The sequence below is a fragment of the Cetorhinus maximus genome, chromosome 6, assembly GCF_964194155.1.
Source record: "Cetorhinus maximus chromosome 6, sCetMax3.hap1.1, whole genome shotgun sequence".
Lineage (NCBI taxonomy): Eukaryota > Metazoa > Chordata > Chondrichthyes > Lamniformes > Cetorhinidae > Cetorhinus > Cetorhinus maximus.
This window is the reverse complement of record NC_135884.1, coordinates 17,425,198-17,440,577: the sequence shown is the minus strand read 5'-3', so window position 1 is coordinate 17,440,577 and position 15,380 is coordinate 17,425,198. Positions and strand designations below refer to the sequence as shown.

At 43.4% G+C, this 15,380-nt stretch overlaps 1 protein-coding gene across 1 annotated transcript; it reads right to left on the bottom strand.

Annotated features, from left to right (window-relative positions):
• Positions 1 to 4,554: 4,554 nt before the first annotated feature.
• Positions 4,555 to 10,064, bottom strand: LOC144681578 (elongation factor 1-alpha, oocyte form-like). Its single transcript, XM_078543285.1, has 7 exons — positions 9,921 to 10,064; positions 8,453 to 8,632; positions 7,656 to 7,952; positions 6,529 to 6,679; positions 6,197 to 6,453; positions 5,242 to 5,476; positions 4,555 to 4,676 (listed from the first exon to the last, which is right to left on the bottom strand). Exons 1-7 carry the CDS (start codon positions 10,062 to 10,064, stop codon positions 4,555 to 4,557), a joined length of 1,386 nt encoding a protein of 461 aa, XP_078399411.1.
• Positions 10,065 to 15,380: the final 5,316 nt, after the last annotated feature.

The following is a 15,380-nucleotide window of genomic DNA, read 5'->3' as shown; positions in this document are numbered from 1 at the left end:
AAGGTAAAATTGGGAATTCTGGAAACACCACAGCTCAAGAGACATGTCTATATGATTTGGTTGCCATGCGGGAGAAACTCAAACTTGGAAATATCAAGTGAGTTTTCACACCTTCACAGTAACTAACAGACAAGGGGCAGCTAATGACAGAAAAAGCAGCTGAGCACAAGCAAAAAATCAGCTCCTGCTGTGGAGAAAACTGAAGGACAGCTTTATATTAACACATTAGGATACTTTTTAAAGAGGTCATTTTCTGTGAGTTTTGAAAGGAAGGGGGTAGAACTATTGAAGAAACAGGTGCAACAATTTAAGGACACTGGAAGTTTTGGCTTGGTGTGGCAGGAGGAGCCTGGAGTTACTTTGGATTTGTTCCTGTGATGCTATATTTCTGACAGGAATGCAGCACACAGCAAAAGGGGAAGACATATCTTGATTATGTTAGAAAAGTATCTTTTTAGTTTGGTGTATTAGTTGCTTTTAAGTAATGTTCGATCTATGTTGGTTTGAGTTTATTACAAGATCGATCTTAAACTGGGAAATTCATTTAAGTAATTGGACTCAACTGGAGATTATAACAATTAATAGTAAGCAGCAATTGTCCCAACAATAATTCCTGGCAAAAAACTGATGACTGGTCTCCACACAGATCAAATACACCTGTAGACTGTCTGCATGCTTCTAGCTAGTTCAAGCCAATTAATGCATTAGTACCCATGTGATTTTGTAGAGAAACTTTGTGGTCTAAGACCAAGTTAATTGATATAACAATACTGAAGTCACAATTGGTGTCCTTAATATGTCCCTCTATTCAAGCAACTATTCCCTCCCAATGATACCTGAAGCATTGTTCCCATCATTGAAGTCAAACTATTGGGTTTACCATTTCCTGGGTCCATCTTTTCAACTGATTCAAGAGGGTATTAGATGATTATTTGAATAGAAACACTGCAGGGGTACAGGTCACTACAGTGGCAGAAGGTCATAATGCTCATTTGGAGAGCCAGTGCAGACACAATGGGCCAAATGGCCTCCTTCAGTGCTGTTAAAATTGGTGATTCAGAGACTACCTTTTCCTGTAAACTGGAAGGAGGCTTTGTCCCAAATTGCATGGAGCTCTAACAATATAGACTAGGAACTGGCACAATACCTGTCTGTCTATCTTAAGGCAGATATCATCCAACCCAGCCACTCTTATTTTCAGCCCATATTCCAATGTAAAAATGAATGGAGCATAAGAGTGAATACCCTCATGAAGTGCTTATTTAATAATATTTCTGCCATAACTAGTGAACTCTTTGTAACTGGTCCTTCAACCAAATACAAGCTTTGACTGGAATTCTTCATTCTAAAAAGCTTTTCCTTTTATTTGTCTATGATGCTCCTATTGTTTTGTTGATCCAAGGGGAACAAAATGAGGCTATGAATATTAGATGCTTTAATTTGTAGAAGCTTAAACCTGGACTTTGTATGCAATCTAACCATCACCCTTAACATTCAATGGTATTACCATTGCTCAATCCCCCACTAACATCCTGGGTGTTACCATTGACCAGAACCTGAACTGGACTAACCATATAAATACTGTGGCTATAAGAGCAGGTCAGAGGCTAGGAATCCTGCAGCGGGTAACACCTCCTGACTCCCCAAAACTTGTCCACCATCTACAAGGCATAAGTCAGGAGTTGATGGAATACTCTCCATTTGCCTGGTTGAGCGTAGGTCCAACACTCGGACACCATCCAGGACAAAGTAACCCCCTTGATTGGCACCCCTTCCACAAACATTCACTCCCTCCACCACTGACCCGCAGTAACAGCAGTGTGTACCATCTACAAGATGCACTGCAGAAACTCACCAAGGCTCCTTAGGCAGTACCTTCTAAACCCACAACTACTACCATTTAGAAGGACAAGGGCAGCAGATGGATGGGAACACCACCACCTGGAAGTTCCCCTCCAAGCCACTCACCATCCCCTGGCTTGGAAATCTATAGTCATTTCTTCACTGTTGCTTGCTCAAAATCCTGGAACTCCCTTCCCTAACAGCACTGTGGGTGTACCTATTCCACATGGACTGCAGCGGCTCGAGGCAGTTCACCACCGCCTTCTCAAGGTGGAAGAGGGATAGACAATAAATGCTGGCATAGCCAAAGGCCACATCCCATAAAATTAATTTAAAATTAGCCAAACACCTTGGCTTTAAAAAAAAACTCCTTTTGACTGGAGTACATTTATCTTCCACTTTTAAACACCTTGTTCCTAAAATTTTGCATCATAATCACCACCACGTAGGGTTAGACAATTTATCTGATCAAGTCATCTACCATTTTAGCAATGTACAAGATTCCTCCTTAAGCCAATTCCTTCTATTCTATAAGCCAACTGAAAGTAGAATGTTATAGTCACTGTTACCTGCATGTACCCCACAGAGGCCAGAGGTAAAATTCATTAGATCTAACATGATTTAGACAGGTCAGGTCAAGAAAGTTATTTTCCACCACCACAAGGTGAACCATCATACCAATAAATTCCTGGGAACTAACAGGTGGCAGGGTATTTGAAGCTGCTCTGGTAGTAAATCACATTCTGCTGATTGCTAGCTTTCTTGGTGGTAGGAACCCTAAAAAACTGTTCTTACATTGACAGCTACTGTCAGACAATTAAACCTGGAACATTTACTTGAGGAAGGTACTGATTGTAAGAGACAGAACAGCACAACCACAGGAAACAATAATCCAAGACAGGTACTACTATATTGTTCAAAAATGCATCTTTACCATTAAACTTAAAAGCAAACATTAATTGCAGGCCAGTACAAAATAAGCACAGCAGCAAACAGAATTTTTTTCCCATTCATGGGATGTGTTGTCACTGGCTAGGCCAGCATTTATTGCCCAAGGTGGTGAGCTACCTTATTGAACCACTGCAGTATATATGGTGTAGGCACACCCAGTGTAATTATGGAGGGATTTTGACCCAGCAACAGTGAAGGAACAGCAATATTGTTCCATGTCAGGATGGTGAGTGGCTTGGAGGGGAACTGCTAGGTGGTGGTTGTTCCCATGTATCTGCTGCCCTTGTCCTTCTGGATGGTCATGGGATTGGAAGGTACTGTTTAAGGAGCCTTGGTGAATTCCTGCAGTGCATCTTGTAGATGGTACACACTGCTGCTACTGTGTTGATGATGGAGGGAGTGAATGTCTGTGGATGGGGTGCCAATCAAGCAGACTGCTTTGTTCTGGGCAGTGTCCAGCTTCTTGAGTGCTGTGGGAGCTGCACTCATCCAGGCAAGTGGCGAGTATTCCATCTGACTTCTGCATTGTAGATGGTGGGCAGTCTTTTGGGAACCAGATGAGTTACTCACTGCAGGATTCCTAGCCTGTGACCTGCTCTTGTAGCCACAGTATTTATATGTCTAGTCCAGTTCCTGGTCAATGGTAACCCCCAGGATGTTGACAGTAGGGGATTTAGCAATGGTAATGCCATTGAACATCAAGAGGCAATGGTTAGATGCTCCCTTATTGGAGATGGTTATGGCCTGGCACCTGTGGTGTAAATGTTACTTGCCACACATCAGCCATAGCATGGATATTGTCCCGGTCGTGCTGCATTTGGACATGGACTGCTTCAACCTGAGGAATCACAAATGGTGCTGAACATTACATCAGCTACCATCCCCACTTCTGACCTTGTAATGGAGGGAAGGTTATTGATGAAGCAGCTGAAGATGGTTGGGCCTAGGACACTACATCCTGAGGAACTCCTGAAACAGATGATTGACCACCAACAACAACCATCTTCCTTTGTGTAGGTATGACTCCAACCAGGGGAGAGGTTCCCCCACCACCTGATTCCCATTGACTCGTTTTGCTAGGGCTCCTTGATGCCACACATGGTCAAATGCTACCTTGATATTAAGGGCAGTCACATCTCACCTCTTGGGCTCCGTGGTTTTGATCAAGGCTGTAATGAGGTCAGGAGCTGAATGATCTTGGCAGAACCTAAACCATGTCAGTGAGCAGGCTATTGCTAAGCAAGTGTCACTTGATAGCACTGTTAATGACCCCTTCCATCACTTTACTGATGATCAAGTGTAGACGGATGGGACAGTAATGGATTTGGCCTGCTTACGGTCCAGAACATACCTGGGCAATTTCCCACATTGCTGGGTAGATGCCAGTGTTATAGCTGTACTGGAACAGCAAGTTCTGGGAGCACAAGTCAGTACTATTCAGGGGCCATTACAGTACCCAGTGCCTTCTTAGTTTCTTCATATCATGGAGTGAATCAATTGGCTGAAGACTGGGGAACTCCAGATAGAGGAGATGGATCATCCACTTAGCACATCTGGCTGAAGATTGTTACAAATGCTTCAGCCGTAAAGATAATTGAGAAATGGTGTTAGTCCATTAGGTATCCAGTTTTTAAAAAGATCCAATAGCCCAGGCTGTTGAGAGATAAGATTCAAATAACAAATGCAAGCTAAATAACTTTGTACAGAGGTTAGACACTTTATTACACAACTGGTTTGAAACATATAGATTACAAATAGAGTTCACTTTTTCATAGCCTTTGCAGCTGACTTGGTCACTTTACCAGGTCCAGTAGTTTTCTTATCCACTGCCTTGATTACTCCAACAGCCACCGTCTGCCTCATGTCACGCACTGCAAAACGACCTGCAACATAAAAAGCTTTGATGAACCTTTCTCCCCACCCCTTCCTTCTGTGCAAGGGAAATGGAAAGCCACGATAGCAAGTTGCTTATTCCTAGCAGATAAAGGAGGTCACTAGTTCTATTAGTTTGGTTTTGCATTCAATTTCTACCAACTATCACCATTCCCACCCGTCTTATCAAGATTCCATTTGTGGCAGGTTTGAGAACCAAAGGGCATAAAAGTAGCAATAGCAGTGAGGGAAATCTTTTCCCATGCAGTAAAGTGTTTAGGATCTGAACAGAGTGTGGTGGTGGGGGTGAAGGCAGAGTCAGTTGTGACTTTCAAAAGGAATGGATCATTATCTGAAAAGAAATTGCAGGGCTGTGGGGAAGAGGCAGGGGAGCAGCACCAGGTGACTTACTCTGTCAGAGGGCCAGCACAGACAAGATGGGCCAAATGGCCTCCTCCAGTGCTGTAAATATTCTATGATTAAATTACCTAGTACAATTCTTGCCAGCTGTGCTCAAGCTGATGGGGTGGAAGAGGAAGAGAAAACAGGAGGGAAAAAAAAAAAAGTCATTCTCACCAAGGGGAGGGTAAGCAGAGAAGGTTTCCACACACATGGGCTTCCCTGGAACCATCACAATGATGCCAGCATCTCCAGATTTCAAACTCTTTGGGTTGTCCTCCAGTTTCTTACCAGATCGACGGTCAATCTTCTGCATCAGTTCAGAAAACTTGCAGGCAATATGTGCAGTGTGGCAGTCTAGTACAGGTGAGTACCCAGCATTGATCTGGCCAGGGTGATTCAGAATGATCACCTGGAAACCAACAGCAGAGTCAGCAATTAGAGCACAGAATGCTGTTCCACCTCCAGCTGGTGGAATAGCATTTAGATCAGTTACAAGTGTTTAAAAAGGGAATCAAGTCCAAGTTAGTATGCAAGATTTAATTGGGCCAATTCTGGTACTTGGGTTCATTTACATTAATACCAATGCATGGACCAAATTACAGGCTAAAAATTGGAAGTTGAGTAGATATATATTAATCCAGCTTACTTGAAGCCAGAGGACTTCCAGCTGGACATCAATTACCCAAGTCCTCTATAGGAGGATCTTCAGCTATTTGACCAAGAATCAATTGGTCAGCAATCCCTGCATAGCCATGCTTTGCCCCATCTCCAGCACTACAACTCTCAGAACTCTGCCTTGCTCCATTGTGCATCCCCATCTTAAATGCCGGTCCATTGGCAATGGTGCTTCAGCTGTCTCAGCCTTATTCTGGCATTCCCTCTATTGCTTCTTAAAACCCACCTCTGAACAAGGTTTTGGTTGCTTGTCCTGAGAGAGCAAGAGCAAACCAATACGATTTTTGGCCTCAGGGATTTAAGGGTTTATGGGGCGTGGGCAGCCATGAGCATACCGAATGGCTGAGCAGGCCATATGATCTACTCCAGTTCCTATGTTAAGAGGCAATATTAAGTGGTTGTTGACGACCAACATGGTAGACATTTAAGACCAAATTGTGCACTGCTTGCTCACCTGGGCTGTGAAACTTCCAGATTCCAAAGGAGGATCATTCTTGCTGTCTCCAGCCACATTTCCACGTCGGATATCTTTTATTGACACATTCTTAACATTGAACCCAACGTTGTCCCCAGGCACAGCTTCTACAAGAGCCTCATGGTGCATCTCTACAGATTTCACTTCAGTGGAAAGGTTAACTGGAGCAAAGGTCACCACCATGCCAGCCTTCAGGATTCCTGTTTCTACTCTGCCCACTGGCACAGTACCAATCCCTGAATAGATTGTGGTAGAGAGTTAACTTTTGAAATACATTGACTTGATATTCAGGATAGTGAATTTGAACTCACCTCCAATCTTGTAGACATCTTGTAAGGGGAGGCGAAGGGGCTTGTTTGTGGGACGTGCTGGGGGAAGGATAGCATCTAGAGCTTCCAACAGGGTGGTGCCAGTAGCATTGCCTTCCTTGCGGTCCATTTTCCAACCTTTGAACCAAGGCATCTGTAATGACAGTAGTCATTTGATGCACAGCATCTTTGCTCAGGAAGTGTTATACTGAAGTTTGAGGAACAGACCCAATTAAAACCACGTTTTATGCACTTGAAAGGTTTTGGTGCAATAAAGTTTCTTACTGGTATTACTGTTGAGAATGCAGCTTAAAATGGAAGCTGAAGTATTGAGACCTACTAAAAAATTGTTAGGTTTAAATAATGCTTGAAGGGGTTAAAAATTGAGGCCAAGAGTGCAGGGATCAAGCTGGTTAACATCACAATCTAGCCCCAGATCAGCCTGTAAGCAAATGCCAACCTTGTTTAATGCTGCAAGTGTCTTCATCAGGCTGACTCATGCCAGTCCTGTCCACATGTGGTGGGAAAAATTACTTTACAGTCCAAGAAACATCAGCCTAATTTTTCTCCCACACGCATGAACTTTCAACTAAAGTTACTACATTTTAGGATTGACTATAGGAAATGCAAAAAGTGATTAAACAGCAGAATTCCAGTTATGATTTCAGCACTATTTAAAAAGGAAAAAAGGCTTGGAGGAAGATAAATACTACTTAAAAGAACCAACTTCAGAAAAGGAGATGTTGCAATTTAAAATGAGCCATAGTATAGTTACAGGTTCTAATTACTCAAGCTTTAATTGTCTTCTAGAGATCACCACTATGTTCATCTAAAAACTTGGCATTATGAAAATGTATTACTGTCAGAGGTTGCCAAGCAACAAGTATACATCCTTGCAAGTACAGCCAAGAGAAGTAGCATTATTTATCCAGTAGAATAATGATCAGAGAAGGAATAGGATGTGATGGGTTAGATGAGGTTCATGTAAAACAAGCATTGGCATGGACTTGTTGGGCTGAAAGGCATATTGAATTGTAAATACTAGACAGTCGAATTACTGATTTTCTACTTGCAAAATAAGATACATACAACTGTTTCCAATAGCAAACAAAAATGAAATGGCCACTTACTTTTTTGCTGGGTTCCAGCATGTTGTCCCCATGCCATCCTGAAATTGGTACAAAAGCCACCCCAGCAGGGTTGTAGCCAATTTTCTTGATGTATGCACTCACTTCTTTCACAATTTCTTCATATCTCTTGTTGCTGAAGTGGGGTTCCGTGGAGTCCATCTTGTTGACTCCAACAATTAGCTGCTTAACTCCCAAGGTGAAAGCCAGGAGTGCATGTTCTCTGGTCTGTCCATTCTTTGAAATGCCAGCCTCAAACTCACCTACACCAGCAGCCACAATCAACACTGCACAGTCAGCCTGAAAATAAATTCAGATCTGTTAGACGATGAACCACTTAAATGCAAGTTGGGGAGGTAAGAGAGAATGTCAGATTGAACCAAGGATGTGAAAAGAATTCCAACTTAAACTGGTTTGTGGAGAGGATGAGAAAGAGTGCAATGAATGGGCTGAAAGGACAATGTGGCTGAAGACTGTAAAAGGAGGGTAGGGAAACACTTAGAATACTGTGTCTCTAAAGACATAGGAATGCCTTTGTAAATTGGCATAGCTCTTTGGATATCTGTTGGATGAAATGGTGACAGAGTCATGATGGCTAGGTGACACTTATCACTAGGTTCAAGACATGAAAATTAGAGTACATCATTGTGATGCACAATTTACATTTTTCACCCCCAAACCTCTTCCTTCCCCTCTCTCCACAAAGATGCAGATATATTCAGAGAGTCCAAAGCTCATTAAAACAACTGGTTCTCACATCCACAAACACTTGATGCTTCTCTTGTTTTATGTAAACATACCTGGGAGGTCCCAGTGATCATGTTCTTTATGAAGTCCCTGTGTCCAGGTGCATCAATGATGGTGATGTAGTACTTGGTGGTTTCAAACTTCCACAGAGAAATATCAATAGTTATACCACGCTCCCTCTCTGCCTTCAGTTTGTCTAGCACCCAGGCATACTTGAAGGAGCCTTTACCCATCTGCAAGATACAAATGTTAAGAGTCTTAACATTATTTAACCATCTCTGCATTTAGAACTTCAGGTTCTTCCCCAACCCGTCAAGAAGCTGAGTGCTCTTGACCAACATTTAAGACAATTTCTTGGGCATTTCCCTAAGAGTTTACATTATTTCAAGTCCATTGCAAATGAAGATATGCATTCACCTTGGCTGAAGAGTGCAAGTTTGTGACTACTTGGGACATTTTAATATGTGATCCAATTACTATATTGATTAGTACTTAAACAGTACTTGAATTACATCATTTGAATAAAGTACTTGTTCAACAAATATTCTATTGATTATTTTAAAGGATTTAACTATTTACAACCAAACCTCATTCTTGGCAGCTTTAGTTGGGAACTCATGTAATGTGCCTTTCCTGTGCAATTTACAAATACATGTCATTAGCTTCAAAATCATTCATTGAAAAACTCTGGTTACATTGACAACAATTTCACTTCCAAATAGTGTTTTTTTTTTTAAAACCTCAAACCTGTGACTTTTAAATAGGAATAAGGGCAAAACTCAGGCATTGGAATGTACAAAATGGGCATGTTGTGGAACTATAGGGGGTGATAACTACCCAATGTACATCTATCATCCAAAGTCAAAATGACTTTCATCTAATAGGTTTAGTACAAGGCTGCGATTTAGGGTAATATTTAGCAATGACTGGAAGATTCAGTAGTCAAATAAAACCCGCTCAAGGGGAGAAAGGAGACCAAATTATCTTGGTTAAAAAATATAGGGTGAATGTACTCTCTCAGCAACGCAAATTTACTGAGGCAAGGGTCAGTCCGAATCAAATTATGGGAACTCTAATTATGGCCCTGGCAACCAATTGTAATTAACCAACATAACTAAGTTGCAAAATGAAACTTGCGACTAAAACCCACAATTCAAATATCAAGCTTCCACACAACATTAATTATTTGCATGTAGAATGAATGGCCCATTGCCCAAGGAGATAAAGTTGTTGAAAATGCCAGTATATGCACTCAGGATTTCACAATGTTTTTTGTTTACAGCAAGCAGACCAAAAAACTAATAAACTTGGAATCCAAGTGTATAAAAGGGCAGCAACATAAAGCTTAACAAATCCAGTTTACAGTGTTACTGGAGAGAATGTCTTCAGTATGAGTCTTTAATAAGGCAAGGACAGATAGTTGTAGTAATTATAAATCTTCTATCATACAGAGAAAGAACTTCAGTAGAAAGCAATATTCATCTTGCAACTAAAAACTAGCATTAACAAAAGCAGGCTTACCTCAGCAGCTTCCTTTTCAAATTTTTCAATAGTTCTCTTGTCAATGCCTCCACACTTGTAAATCAAGTGACCAGTGGTAGTAGATTTACCAGAGTCCACATGGCCAATGACTACAATATTAATGTGGATTTTCTCTTTCCCCATGGTGATGATAACTCAGAAAAAACAATACAAAACCTTAAAAAAAAAGAATGACAGTACTACCAAAGGCAGCATTTATATCAGCTAGTCAGCCTGTTTCTTGGACCTCTATGCACCTGCATAGTATGAATAAACAAATTGGGCTAATTAACATTCAATTAAGCAGTCTGGTACAACACTCTTGCTGATCAGTTAGGATAATTAAGCCCATTTTAAAGGGGCACAGACAATGATTACCAAATTCTAATAAAAACTTCTCAAGCTATCATAGTGTTCCTTTTATCTGCTTGATACTCTAGTCTCTCCAGTGTCCATCAGTCATGGAAAGCCTCAGGTGCACAGCAGACACTGTGCACTCTCTCTCCAGGGACACCCGAGTGAGGGCGGAGCTGCAGAACAGAGGCAGGCCGACAGGCCAAATAACTCCCTGGACAGCACTCTGCCTGGAGCCATCCAAGGCCACCTTCACTAGGGCTAGAGAGGTGTCAGCTGTGGCTCAGTTCATAGCACCCTCGCCTTTGAATCAGAGGGTTGTGGGTTCATGTCCCACTCCCGGAAACCAAGAACTGTGATTGTACTCGAAAGAGTTGCAATCTGTGACTGTTGATAACTCGAAAGAGTTTCACTAGGGCCAGGAGGTGTCAGCTGTGGCTCAGTTCATAGCACCTTCGGCTTTGAATCAGAGGGTTGTGGGTTCATGTCCCACTCCCGGAAACCAAGAACTGTGATTGTACTCAAAAGAGTTGCAATATGTTACTGTTGATAACTTGAAAGAGTTTCACCAGGGCCAGCAGCAGACCTACAAGGAGGTCCTCGGACCTACCCAGTCTCCTCCACACCAGGTGGCCAAAAATCAGGAGCATGGGTCTGAAGCGCTACCAGAAACAGAGGAGCAGCATCCTCCCACAGCAGCCCCTCCTTCACTCCCACCCCCCACCACCCACTCAAATAATGGAAGTGGGATTACAACCTCTCACATTCTGCATAAATATGAAACACAGACTCATCCAGGCAGTCTGGTAATCAGAATCAGTTTGTCCCTTCTTTAATTAACGATAAGGACAGGCTTCTCCAGCGTCATTGAATGAGAAAAAACTAACAGAAGTCCCCCTTTATAGACAGTCACAACCAATAGAAATCTGAAACAAAGGAAACTTATAAATAATAATATTTATTTACCACATCCACCAGAAGTGTCAGTCCCTGCAGTACCAAATGGATGCTGAAGGCCCCAAGAATACCAGGGAACATTGTGCGTTTCTTGGCCAGGGCCATCCAGGTGGCAACAGGGATGCAGAAGAGCAGCAGGCAGCCAGAGTGACCAGCCCCACTGGTCATGTCCAACTTTGACCTATAGTCGGCCCAGGAACAGACACATAAAGAGGTCCTCCGACTTTTGCGTGTCACCACTCCACACCGGGTGGCCAAAGATCAGGATTAAGGGACTGAAGTGGAGCTAAAAGATGAGGAATAGTAACTCCACCCCTAAAAGGAAAAAGGGCTGCAACCTCTCTCATACTCTGTGTAAATGTGAAACACAGACTCACCCAGGCCACAAAGGTTACAGTCTGGGGGGGTCCGTGAAGTGGCTTCAAAACCTATTTGATGGTAACGCTCCATGCAACACTCTCCACCTCAGATCTCCGGTGGTGCAGTGGAGGACCTAAAGCCCCAGGGTCCCTTTGGAATGGCTGGCACCCAGTGACGGTACAGAAGCAGAACAAAGTGAAAAGGGTGAATGACACAATTGATGAAATGGCATTCTCAATTTGGGATTATTTCTGGACATTGAGTGAACTGAAACTTTAGCCTGTTAACAGGAAACACAGCCAGCAAGGACTACAGGACAGGTGCCAACACACATTTTAACTTAGATTGCTGAGCCTCACTGATTTATCTGGAGTCTCCAGGAATTAAAGATTAATCGCCCAGAGACCGCTGCAGCCAGCTGGGAGGAAAAAATGGTGGTGGGAGATCTGCCTGATGATTGAGGTTGCTGGATGCATTCAGAAAGGCCAACTTTGATGGACCAATAAGGCATAACAAGAATCAGCACAAGTGCTCTTTTTAAAGCACCACTAATATAAGAAAGAAATATATGGTCCAATAAAACCAAAAGAAGTTCAACTTAAACTGAAAAGTCCTGACAATAGCTTTTCCAAGTAAATCGGAATACTCTTTCCTGTGTCTATAAGCTGCTCTATACCCTGTTGTACCAGCCAGTTGCAGTGACCCACTCGGATGGTCCATTCAACAAATGGTGCTTCCACAATCAGGACATATTTGACTGAAAAATCGATACATTTTACATCAGGAGGAACTGTTAATGTTTATTATGGTGGGGTTGAGGGGGTGGTGGGTGGGCACATAGACTTAACAATCAACTCAGCCATTTATCCACGTAACCACAACTCGGTCTTCATCTAACTGTCGCCAGTCCTCCATGTGACTGCAGCAAACTACCTGGTCCTTACTTTCACCGGAGGAAAACTGTGGGTGAACTGCTTGCTCCATAGTAAATAAGTTTCAAGCCCAGTCCTGAAAGCAAATACATCATGTGATGAAACATTCAGGAATTTGTTCAACCAGAGTTGGCAATCTGGATGTCAACAAAATCTATCCCTGCCATTTGGCCTTGTCTTTAACTTTATTTCTCACTTAACATGATAAAACCAAAGGCAGAGCTTTTGGGGAACAGCATAGCGCAACATAAATTGGGTAATAATATATGAAATTTAGGTGAAAATACTGCTTCCCAAACTCCAAGATTAAGTTACAGCTTTGCATCAGCAAAGAAATGTCTCTTTTTACACAGGCCAGGATTGAAGCTATTGCTACCAGGACAACTCAGACAGCTAAGATGATAGCATTAACTGGATAGCCTGTCCGAACTAATCATAGTTACACAGTTTTGAAATCTGTATCAAAAAAACATTCGATATCTTGCAGTATCCACTGGTCACATAAAGCTCCTAACAAACTCATGAACACCACAGAATCATATTCTATGTTTAACTGGGCCTATAAAAAGATCTAAACATGGGCAATTGGTTGCAGTGATCCTTTCTTGCGACCTTGCATTCTGGACCTGGATTTCACTCGAATGAGAATGTCCTCAATGTTGCTCACCCTGCATGTCAAATGACTAAGACAATTTTGCCAAAAGGTGTACTCAGGTATGGAGGAGTTGTTCCTCAAATGGTGGTATTGTGACTTCAATCTCTGGCTCCACAAATCTATCTGGAAAGCCAACCCTCCTGGCCACAGAATTGACAGTCAGCAAAGGCAATGATTCATTAAAAAAGATAACAATTACCTTAGGAATCAAACTTTGGAAGAGTGTACTATTTGCATTTGTAACCGAGGTGATATATTACATTTTAGATACCTTGAGGTATAAAGTTAATGAAATTATGACTAAAGCCTTTGCTTACAGCCAGCTCGAAAACCAACCAATCATAAATATTAGTTTCCAAGTTGATTGTCCAACTAGGATTTTAAAATGGAGAAATCACTCTCCCTCATAAGCTGGCTGACCTGCCAACTTAGCATGGCTTGAGAGCCAACAGGCAGTAAATGATAAAGTGTTAATATTAAATTAAATTAAGTAATGTTAAATGTTAAAGAGGGCACAGATTTAAAATAATTGACAAAAGAAGCACAAACAATATGAGAGAAAACATTTTCACGCTGCAAGTGGTTAAGGTCTGGAATGCACTGTCTGAGAGTGTGGTGCAGGCAGGTTCAATTGAAGCATTCAAAAGGAAATTAGACTATTGTGTGAAAAGGAAGAATGTGCAGGGTTTCAGGGAGAAGGCGGGAGAATGACACTAAGGGAATTGCTCACTTAGAGAAACGGTGCAGACATAATTGGCTGAATGGTCTCCTTCTGGCTGTAACAATTCTGTGATTCTGGTGCAAGTAATCACTTCACCACCACCACCATAATGTGATGGCCAACTCCTGCTCCTAGTTCGTATATTCATAACTCTACACTCCAGCTACCCCAATGGTGTCAGGAACAGTCTCTTAATCAAGACCCTTCCACTCGGCCTTTTGGCTAAGATCAAGTGTTGCAGGGGCGACACCATGGTCCTGCCAAGGCAAGGTCGGGATGGAAGGGCGATAACCAATCGCAATCCAAATCCATACCGTGGGTTACCTATCACCGTCCGAGTCACGGTGAACCACAGCGAAGGAGGATCACCTATGGATCGGGGCTTCTTCACCAGGAGGATCCTGTTGAAGGCGTGCGGCTTCCAAGCTACGGAGATCTTCACCCTGCATGACTCCCGCAAAGGCGGTTATTTTGACGTGACGTTCAAGCGGGTGGCAGACTGCGTCCGGCTCCTGAGGGTGTTCGAGGAGAAGAGAGACCTGCCGGAGATGAAGATCCTGACGGCGGAGCCGCACTTTTCTCTGCCGTTGCAACGGGAACGTGAGGTGATGGTGCATGTGTACAACCCCTTCATCCCTGTCGCCGACGTGGTCACCTTCCTCACCAGGTACTTCGATAAGGTGGGGAGCGGCACCGAGATTCGAGATGACTTGGGGATCTGGACAGGCAAACGCCTGTTTAAGGTCACGCTAAAGACCGATGGTAAGGGAGCCATTTTCCACCCTCCCTCCAGTTTCGCTATCGGGGGAAACCGGGGCTACCTGGTCTACGCTGGGCAACCCAAGCATTGTCGCTCATGCGGCAAGGCTGGTCATGTGGCGGCCAACTGCAGCGCCTCCCTCTGCAAGATCTGCAAACAGGAAGGGCACCAGACAAAAGACTGCAAACAGGCCAAGTGCTGCAACCTGTGTGGCGAGGCAAGTCACCTCTACAGGACCTGCCCCAAACGCTGCCGTACTTACGCACAGGCAGCCAAAGCCGACCAGGGGGAAGCAGAAGAAATGTTTCGTGTCACTCCAACCACCAAGGCCCCCAGGGAGCTCAACGGGACAAAGGAGGACACAGAGAGAGACAAGGTGGAGAAAGAGATTGAGGCAACAGAGAGCCAATCAACAGCACTACCCCCTGAACCTCCCAGTCCTCAGGACAGCGAATCAATGGAGGAGGAGGCAGCAGTGGAAAAGCAGCAGGGGGAGTGGCGGACGGTGAAGAAGAAGAAAAGTAAGAGGGAGCGAAGAAGAAGCAAAGGCATTTCCCAGAGAAGCGGCAAGAGGCGTCTCCCATCCGACACGGATGACAAGGGCAGCAGCTCTTTGGATGATGAAGTGCCAGAGCGGCACCGACAGAAGAGGCGGCAAAGCTCCAGGGCGTTGGAGGACGAGACACCCGAGCTCCAGAAAATTGGAGACAACAAGGAGACC